The sequence below is a fragment of the Lepisma saccharinum genome, chromosome 6 (genome assembly GCF_977018435.1).
Source record: "Lepisma saccharinum chromosome 6, izLepSacc3.1, whole genome shotgun sequence".
NCBI classification, from domain to species: Eukaryota; Metazoa; Arthropoda; class Insecta; order Zygentoma; family Lepismatidae; genus Lepisma; species Lepisma saccharinum.
This window is the reverse complement of record NC_139234.1, coordinates 65,056,317-65,067,179: the sequence shown is the minus strand read 5'-3', so window position 1 is coordinate 65,067,179 and position 10,863 is coordinate 65,056,317. Positions and strand designations below refer to the sequence as shown.

Here is a 10,863-nt window from a genome sequence, read left to right as displayed (position 1 = left end):
TCGATTCAATGTGTCGCGACGTATTTATTCTTGGTATGAGAAGTGTGCGCGTTAGAAATAGACTGTTATCAGATCCTGATTTGACCTTGAAAAAAGCAATAGATACGGCCATGTATCTCGATGAGCTAGAATTAAATGAGGGAATTATTAATCATAGTCGCTCAAAGAATGCTGTGGAATATTCTGAAACTCCAACTGAAGTCACTTCGCAAATACAAAACAGGTACAAGGACAAATTCCGAATGAACATCAGACAAAATAGAACTGATTCAAGGTATATTGGTAACAAATCAAACAATGATTCTGGTAAACCGTGTGGTAATTGTAATTCTTTTCATCCTAACGGGAAATGCCCAGCTTTTGGGGCTACTTGCAGATATTGTAAAAATAAAAATCATTTCTTGACTGCCTGCAAGAAGAGATAATTTAACAATTCTAGTAAAAGCAAATTGGTTTCTGGCACTAACATTGTGCTTAACACGGGTATCAATGAAAGATCTATTGATATGCAAGATAATTCGAAACCTTCCATCGTACCTAACAATCACAGCAATTTCAAACATATGGTCCGAGAATCATCCATTGATTTTTCAGATTTTGATGTGCCGTACATTCCCATAGATCACAAATTTGCAGATGATCAAGAAGAAAAATCTAAGAGCGAATTTGTTGATTACAGCGCCGCTAGTGTCCAATGTAATGCTCTGTGTCCAAAAATTTTCACTACCTTCATCACTAAAGAGAGTGAATCTGTTTGGCAAACACAGGGATCGTTGTTTGTCGACTTACAAGTCAACAATTCTAAGATTCCATTCCTAGTGGATACAGGTTCTGTTTATACTTTAATTGATAGCAGACAATTTGAGTCTTCATTGCGAGGTTGCACTATATGCAATTTTCCTATCGTCTTGAAAGCAGCAAATGGCAACAATCTTGGTGTATTAGGAAAAGTTAATGTTGAAGTTATATTTCGAGGAATGAAACATAACTTAGATATGATTGTTGTTAAGACAAAATTGAATTGTTCGATTATGGGTTTGTCTTGGATTGATGTTTTCATCCCTGAATGGCGAAACATCTTTGTTTCACATACTCTTCAGACGGTTTCAAATACTCTTGAATCGTCATCATTAAAGGAACTGGTTGCGAATCTAAAGAAAGATTTCCCTATACCTTTTGATGGTGACATGTCCAAGTCGATCAAGCGTTTTGAGATAGATTTGCCATTAAAGGACGATGCTACACCAGTATTCAAGAGATATTATGACGTCCCGTACTCGCTAAAGGAACCAGTCAAAGATGAATTACAGAAGTTGGTTAGCGATGGAGTCATTGAATCGATCAAATCATCATCGTGGGCTTCTCCTCTTGTTGTTGTTCATAAGAAAAACGGTGAATTAAGATTATGTGTATCCTACAAGAACACTGTTAATCCGCAACTCAGGAAGATGGGACATCCGTTACCTAGAATAGAGGATCTTTTCAACAAGATGGTTGGTTGCTGTTGGTTCGTTTCATTTGACCTTCGAAGGGCTTACCTTCAGTTACGCCTATCTCTTCAGGCTCAGAAGGTTCTTGTCTTCAACACGGAATTCGGGTTATTCAGACAGTTGAAGCTTCCCTTCGGAGTAAACTCTGCCAGTGCAATTTTTCAAGCCACGACGGAGCAGATATTGATGGGTGTAGACAAGGTTTCCATTTTCCAAGACGACATTTTAGTGGGAGGAGTTACTCTTGAGGAGTGCTATGATAACGCACGAAAGGTGCTAAATCTTTTCTCCGATTATGGCGTCCGCATAAATGAACAAAAGTCTGTGTTCTTTGTACAAAATGTGAAGTATTTGGGACATTCTATTTCACAGGAGGGAATTCGTCCTCTGAAAGAAAACATTGATAAAATAATTCAATGTAAGCCACCCACTAATGTCGGCGAATTGAAGTCATTTCTCGGTATGGTCACGTATTACGCTTCGTACCTGCCAAACCTAGCTGACTGTGTTGCCAGTTTATATGATTTGTTGAAGAATGGGGTGCGCTGGTCATGGACAGATGTTCATCAGAAGGAATTCCAGGATGTCAAGGATCTGCTATCTAAGGATTTAGTACGCACAGTATATGATCCTGATAAAGACTTATACCTCATGTCGGATGCATCTCCTACCGCTACGGGAGCAGCCATAATGCACAAGATAAACGGAGTTCTAAAGCCTATCATGTGTATGGCCGGTACTTTATCCGCTGCGGAAAGGAACTACACTCAATTGGAAAGGGAATCACTTGCATTAGTCCGTGGAGCAAATACTTTCACAAGTATCTTATTGGACGACATTTTGTCGCGTTCACCGACTCGAAACCTTTATCTCACCTGTTGGATCCTAGAAGTAACTTGCCTGCTTTAGCCATCAGCAGAATCAACAGATGGAAGTTAGTATTGGAAGAATATGACTTCAGAACTGTTTACACGCCGCATGTTGAGTTGGCTGATGCTCTATATAGAATTTGTGTTGCAGATGATCCAGTTCATGATTATCATGATGATTTCGCATGTCAGTTGACAGCTGAGCCAGTTGTCCTTAATCTTATTGAATCTTCGGTGTTAACGCGCATTTCGCTGGAATCACAACGTGATCCTGAGCTTTCTAAAGTCTTCGAATATGTTCAAAGGAGATGGCCACAATCCATAGGGAGAACAAAAAGTCATCCTATCAGGAAAATATTCGACAGACGATATGATGTCCACATACAGAAGGGATGTATTTTCGTGGGCGAAAGACTAGTTGTACCTGAATCTTGTATACAAAGTGTCCTGTTTCTGTTACAACAAATTCCACCAGGGAACATGCAAAATGAAGGAAATAGCTCGTTCATCGTTCTTCTGGAACACGATGAATGAAGATATTGAAAGGGTTACATCTTCGTGTGACACATGTTTGCGATACAATAACAGGCCCAATGTACCAGGTACCGCATTCGAAACGTGGCCTATTGCATCGCAGCCTTTTGAGCATGTTCATCTTGATTTCTTCCATTTCTCAGACATGGATTTCTTGTTGCTAGTTGACGCTTACTCTCATTGGATATCTGTGTGGAGAGTGAAGAATATGCGATTTGACACCATGATTGGTTACTTAGAGGAATTTTCCTCATGCTTTGGATATCCGAAAACATATGTTACAGATAATGGCCAACCATTTGCATCTTCAGACTTCAATTCTTATTGCTCAAAGAAGAACATCAAGCTTCTTCACTCAGCTCCGTACACCCCTCAATCAAATGGTCTAGCTGAAAGGAATGTTGGGGTGGTGAAGAATTTACTACAAAAGAACTTTTCGAATCGTTCATACATCACGTTGAGAGAGATGGACAAGTTCGTTCTTGAGCTTTTAGGCAGATTAAGGAATACTCCAGTGCACGGATGTAGTCCAGCAGAACGTTTGCTCAAGTTTCGGCCAAGAACGGACATTTCCGCTTTTGACGCACCAAATGGTTTCGACAATCAGCCTATTAGTCCCGTTCCGTTTATGCCGGGGGAAAAGGTGCTTGTTGAACAACGCAAGAAACAATTCAGCCATGGATCCAAATACAAAATCGGAGAAATTGTTAAATTGATGGGCCGGAAGATGGCGAAGGTGATTGTGGACAATGACACGATTGTTGTTCATCTCTCGAAGATCAAGAAGTATCCCGACAAGGTCGGAAAAGACATCCCTGTCCGAAAAAACCCAGTGCTTGTTGGAGAGGAAGATTATCTCCCAGTGCCTGCTTATCAGGATCCAGTGGTACCTCCGAATGCGGCCTGCGACAATCAACCGGTTAGGAGATCACAAAGACCAAGACGACCGCCTGACCGATATGGGCAAACTACATGAAACGGGAGTCTCTTCAACCTAAGGGGGGGAGAGTGTCGTATGCTGATTGAACTCGAACGCCAGACCTGATTATTAAATGTTGTTGGTGTTTAGTCTGTGCGTTCTTCCTGTAAAACATGTCCAATATGATATAGCCGTCCTGTGCGACGCAACTTTGTATCTTCATATCACAATGTAAGTTATTGTGCTGATTATGTTACTGTGTTCCTAAATTATACATTTACGTTCGTGTTGCTAATACTGTTTTATTCCTGACTCCATTTCTTGTGTAATTGAAGAACTGAAAGAACCCGAAAATCAACAAGCAGTGAGCACACCGCGTCAAGTAAGTGATCTGTCTGCTCAATGAGCGAAAATCTTACTCCGTGAGCATCGCTCAGATACTCGCCGCGCCCCAGAAGTCGTGAGGCTCAAGCCGGGACCTGTCCAGAGGAACACCTAATCGGAACCAGAGAAGACCAGGGAAGCAAGATTTTCGCTCGTTGAACAGACAGATCACTTACTTGACGGTGTGTGCTCATCGATCAAAATAGCAGTGCCTTTGAGTAATCCGTGATGAATATGACTGCATCGAGTGGACAAAAATTCAGTGATATTTTGATCGGGACAAAACTGTAGAAATTTTCTTTTTCACACCCTTACACAACTTTCCAAAAATACAGTATATTATTTGGAATAAACAACACTTTCATATTAATACAATTACAAAAAGTGAAAAATTATATTACCTTCTGTTACTTGAATTTCCTCAGTAATTACGCTATATCGCAAGCCGTTAATCACAAATACTTCTTCATTAGCAGCCATCTTCACACAGTTTTCCTCTTCTTACTCTCTGCCTCACGAGATCGAAACACAAAAACGATATATTCTGTGGCTTAAACCTGTGGCGAGCAAGGCTCAAGTTCGCTCATCGAGCAAGTGAGCAGCGCTCGCTGAGCAACACATATTTGGCCATCAAATTCCTGAGCGATCACGTTGCTCGCTGAGCGCTCAGATACTTGAAGTGAACCGCCCTGGATAAGCAACCTGCTTCCCTTAGTCCGCTCACCCGTGTTCACCTCTCCACTAAGTTGTATGATAAGTGGGAAGCTTGTTGTAATTTGCTCTGTTTTTCTACCCGTCGGTCATGGGACCTACTCTTCAGGACAGAGGATGAAATCCGGTACGGCTAAGGTCTCCAGGGAACCTCCCTGGGACGGGAGGAACAACCACAGGCCTCAACGTTAAGTTGAAAACTATTCCCCACTCAACTTCGACCTTTTGGCACAGAAGATTATCACGAGGGAGAGAGAGAAAGAGCGTTAAATTTCACTGCAGTCTCATTTTCGTCAAGTAATGACATTGACTCTGTTTCAACCAAGCTACACATACACTAACTATCGGAACTTGACGTTTATTTTCAACAAAATATGCCCTTAATTATAATGTCGGGTGAGGTCTTTTCAGACCATTAATTGTTTCTTTTTAGCACATTCCAGCAGAGGCACATTTGTAGGTGGAGGCCCGGGGTTGCAGCCGAAATTAAAATTATGGTTGCTTCTGCACTTAGGCTATTTGCCCCGTCACATTATACGGGATCCAGCCCCTTTCCGCAGCTAAAATCAATATATCTCTCAGGACTAACATCACCTTACCTAGGTTAAAATCGGATGCTGTACAGGGACATTCAGCACATATATGGACAAAACAAAGGACAACACACAACCTTACAGAGGATTATACTGGCAGTAGGCTCGAACTTCAGAGCCTGCAGTTATCGGGATTGGAAGTGAGTTTGACATTTGGGTGCCTTCTGAAAAGGTCACCCCCTTACACCCCAGGCTAGGGTTCGAACCTAGAACTTTCGACATGAGTGCTTGTGTGTATTGTAACATGTCAACGGTAGGCATATGATACATAATTCTTGTTAGTTTATAAGCATACAAGAACTACAATTTCCCTCCGAATTTGTATTTTTCTCGCGCTTTTCCCAAAGTCCCTCCGGAAGCAGACCAAACCCATTTCCGGTCCCACAAAGCGAGCAAGTTGCATAACACGTAGGTGGAATTTTGCGTGATTCGGTCCAGCGTAATTTGAAATAAACAATGACTCACGTGGAATCTTTTGTTGAGCACCCCGCATGCTACAGGATCTGTCTTCCGCTGATAAGACCTTGAACTTCACGCAACCACACCGTTCCATGAGTCACCCCATACGTGTTCGATCCGATGGAATATTAATTGGCTACCCACATGGACACGGAAGGAATATTGACCTTTGGGGGATTCCCCTGGTTGGAAACGCTGCTGTGCATTTACGCCAGTGTTGGCGTATTCGTACGAAGAGGCAATGTAAATTTCGAAATTTCCTATCTCGACTAGTCGTCCATGCATTGTTACGTCATCGCATTGTTAAACTTTTGTCAGTTGGATTAGGGTTGGCTGATTTTTTCTATATAGAATCATTATGTATCACTGTTGGGAAATATCAATATTGAATTCAATTTTTGTTTTAAATCCACTTTATGCACAGTAAGGCTAATCAGGACTGGACTTACAGTTTAAAGTGGGATCCGAAGCACTATGTGCCTCCACCGGGTATCGAACCAAGGGACCCCTTGTTACTACTACGCCATCTGAGATCCTCAATATATAATATCATAATTGATGATATTGATATTCAAAGTAGATTTTGCTCAGTCGTATATTGGAGGCTGCTATTACGAAAATCAGAAGTTAGTTTTTTAGACTCGTGTGTCCCAGAAGTCTTTCCCTGATTACAAACTTTATTCGTATCCGCTATATGCAAGGTAGAGATGTGAAAGTGGTGCCAAAATGTTGGAAATTTAACCAAGTTTTTTGTTGCAGGTTTGAGTAACGTGGCTGTAGTGTAGCAGTGTCAGTGCCCAGAAAAACGGAAATATTCACAAATCAGGAAAAAACTCAGCATGTCCTCTGGTGTCACGAGACCCGGTCACCAATAACAGTGCAGAGGAACTTTCAAATGTACAGAATTCTTTCGTCTAGAATATCTGACATCAATAAGTTGGTATTTAAAAAATGGAATTTATCTTCATTCCCAAATCCTGTCAAGTCCAAGAAACATTGTATGAAAAGATGCCACCCAATGTCAAGAGCATTAATTCCGGATTCATTGGCACTGACACTGCTACACTACAGCCACATTACTGAAACCTGCAACAAATAAACTTGGTTAGCTTTCCAATATTTTGGCACCACTTTCACATTTCTACATTGCATATAGCGGATATGAATAAAGTTTGTAATCAGGGAAAGACTTCTGGGACACCGGTATGTTTACTACGAGTAAAAAGGATATATTAACAGGCTGCACATTGCCCTTATTTCCTAATTATGAATGGGTGGCATCAAATTTTCCGCCTACTGCCGATTTATATGTGAACTGGATGGTTATTACGTAAGGCTAAAACCGCCCTTTTAAATACAGTGTCATCGAGCCGACTGACATTTCAAACGTTCATAAATAATATAATGCAAAACAGGAAAAACCAGTGAAACGACCTATCAATGGATAGAAAATTGTCATTTATTACCCAAAGCTTATTTATGAAAAATTACATCTGAGAGGCGGTTTCCTTTTAAGTCTTTGCATTTTTGCAAGCGTTCCTAGAAGTTGCCGTACACGCGGTCCTCATCAACGGCGTCACACGTCTCCGGAACACTGGCGACTATTCAAGAATCAAGAACTTACATAAGTAATTGTTGACGAAGTAGCGGCCATTAATGAGAGCCTACAGAGCCGCGTGTACTGCAAATTCTAGGAACGCCTGCGAAAATGCATCGACTTAAATCGAGTCCATCTCTCTGCGACGTAATTTTCAAAAAAATAAGGTTTGGATAATAAATGGCAAATTCAATCCGCCGATAGGTGGTTTCACAAATTTTTCCTGTTTCACATTCCATTATTTATAGGCATTTGAGTATCAATCGGTTCGACACCACTCTATACTTTGTAGCAGTAATTCTGTCATCTTTATCAATAGTTTCTTGCCTACAGTATTTTCTCAACGCTGTAACTTAAGGCGAAATAACACATTCCCCTCCTTATTAATAATTTAGAATACCATCACATGAAGAATTCTCCAGTATGATAAAGTATCTTACACATTACAATCTATTGTCGTAGATTGATTGGGTTTGATTTATTTTACTTCCCTTTTCTGTCACTTTTGGCTAAATTGTGTAGATGATACTGAATGGTGATAAGATGGAAGAAGGGATAATACAAGCTCCACATAGGATCGTACTGCCTGTGAGTCCATACGGCAGAGCCTCGTTAGCCTGCAAGAATACAGTTCAAGATGTGGAAGTGAGGAATCTATTAGATTATATCCATTAGACCTATCAAAAAGTTGTTTAAGACACAATCAGTTCATCTATTGGTTGCTGTAGCCGGTGAGATATACATGTAAAATGGAGCAGTTCAAAGAAGAGAGTCTGTGGTGAATTAGTTAAGAGTGATATGACATACATTGAGTTTTGCAATGTAAGACAGTAAGGTATAGCAAGATTCGAGCTTTTATGATTTTATATTTTTATATTTAGCGTCACTTTTCTTCCACTTTTGGCTAATCGCGACGTTGAGGATGAATGATGAATGATGCAATTGATTAAGGATACTCACATGCCCAGGCCGCAATTCTTACCCAAGACCCTTGGCGTCGTAGCGGTCTGTGCTAATCATCCGCCACGGAGGTCAATAATAGAAACATAACAGACAGGAGGAGGATAGAGTAGAATGTGAGTTGAAGAAGGTGATAAGAAATATGAAACAGATTTTTGTTAAAATTTGGACGAAAGCCTAAGGCCAGAACATGCTTGCATGTTCGATGAAGAACAAGGGTTAATAAAATTTGACTCCAAACACGTGCCTCGAAAATTAGACCTTGTCTATTTCTTCCTCCAAATTATCCGGATACAGCTTCATTTCTTAAACGTGGTCAAGGTGACTTGGAAAAAAAAAAAACATCAATTTTTCAAGAAGACAAGCATCTTCGTTAAATTCTGGGGCGAGCGACCACACGTGACCTTCAGAGAAAGTGTAACAAAACAGGGAACCTTGCTTCGGAGTGGACCTTGTTCCCCATCGATGGAAGCCCCCGATTACCCCCTCCCCCCGTTGCCGGGCGATTTGCATATATTGAATTGTTTTGCCGGGGAACTCAAGAACGGTCGAAGTGGGTCAGCCACCACGAGAGGGGCAGGGCTATAATCTATAGCGGGATGACGTGTCATGCCGACGATCGAGGGAGGAAAGGGGGGTTGAGGCACGCAAACATCAACAAACTCACGGGCGATGGTGCGTAGCTCAGTTCCATGCCGTGAATCGGAGGTGTTGGCTGGCGATCGTGCTCGAGAACTTTCTTAGCGACATCCGCAACCTGTTGGAGTCGTGATAGCAAGATGGACGACGAGAGGGAGATGATTCGGACAAAGGAACAGCTGAGGATCTACCCCGCCCAGCTGCCCATGCTGCCGGCCCCTCCGTCGTTTTTGCCACCCGTGAGGTAAGCGTGCAGTCTCGGTATTTGAGCATCTTGGTTTGGTTTGAGTTGGTGTTTCAAGTCCACTTTGTGCACAGTAAGGCTAATCGGGACTGGACCTACAGTTTAAAGTGGAATCCGAACCACTATGTGCCTCCACCGGGTATCGAGCCCGGGACCCCTTGATTACAAGGCCGATGAACGCGTGAGAGGAAGTGAGTGCATGGGGGGGGGGGGGCGACTGCAGCCGCTCCCAGACGTTTGCAGCAGCGCACACTGCTTTGCTCCACAGAATCCTGGGACAGACTGTAGATACATGTTCCAATTGGAAGTAAGGTAATATACACCTTCCACTCGTACTTAATCCTTAATGTATGTATGGTGAATAAGTTATCACCATTACAAATTAAAAAAATACTTACGGTCTAAGTATTTTCCGATTAATCATGACGATAAGGTTAAAAATTAAATTAATAGAGAGAAAATCATTAAAATTTGCAAATATTAGAACCATCCTTGGAGAAAACCTTGTAATCGAAGGGTCCCAGGTTCGATACCCGGTGTAGTCACATAGTGCTTCGGATCCCACTATAAACTGTAGGTTCAGTCCCGATCAACCTGCCTGTGCATGTAGTGGACTAAAGACAAAAACTCAAACGTTATGGAGGTGTCTCAACTTCTTGTGCGTTAGTTACCCAATACTGTATACCTTGGAATAATGAAAATGTTGTTCAGATATGCAGATCTTTCCTCCTCTCTCTCTCTCTCCCTCCCTTTTTCTGTGTACAGTCACCGACAATAAAAGTGGGGCACCTAGATCCAGGAATACTCACTTCCTACAAGGCGTTATGTGTGTTGCCTATCTCTACGGCGATGGTAGAAGTTGCCATTGAAAAGTTGCTATTAAAATCCAGTTATATCCGTAGAGTTAGGCAACACTTAGAGCCTTGCAGGGAAGCGAGCATTTAAGGATGTAATTGTCCCATTTTTATTTCTGTTAACTGTACGTACCTGTGTGCGAGCCGCTGTGGTCCAGTTAGTATAGCGTTTGACTGTCACGTGGGAGAACCCGGTTCGATTTCCGAGGTGAGGATCTCTCCCTCTCCGGTTTACCCGCCCTCTAATAAACGGTTCCCGGCCGGAGCGTGGTGCTGATCACATCATCTCCAGAAATGTCCACGTGCGTGTGGCCAAATATCCACATCCCCAATGTCTGTACGGCATGTTGCAGGCTGTACAGGAGGGAGATTTTTATATGTATGTAAATGCATAAACACACGTCTTCTTTTGAAAAGAAAGGTAAAGGCGATAATATTTCTAGAGGTAATATTTAGTAATAGGTAGGATTCCGCACATTGTCCACAATAGTGCAGGTGATGTGAACAGCACCATGCTTCGACTTCCTTTTATCCCGTAAGGTACTCCAATAAGAGAGGCTGGGTGAACACTACAGCACTTATGTGGGGACATTAACGGGAAAAGACACTA

At 41.9% G+C, this 10,863-nt stretch overlaps 1 protein-coding gene across 1 annotated transcript in view; it reads left to right on the top strand.

Moving 5' to 3' along the window:
- Positions 1 to 9,218: 9,218 nt before the first annotated feature.
- The window catches only part of LOC145989438 (katanin p60 ATPase-containing subunit A-like 1), a 96,562-nt gene continuing 94,917 nt past the window's right edge, over positions 9,219 to 10,863 (top strand). Inside the window, exon 1 of the mRNA XM_083124781.1 lies at positions 9,219 to 9,399. Within this exon, the coding sequence (XP_082980907.1) occupies positions 9,296 to 9,399 (104 nt within the window). The 5' untranslated portion in view covers positions 9,219 to 9,295. The remainder of the gene's footprint in view (positions 9,400 to 10,863) is intronic.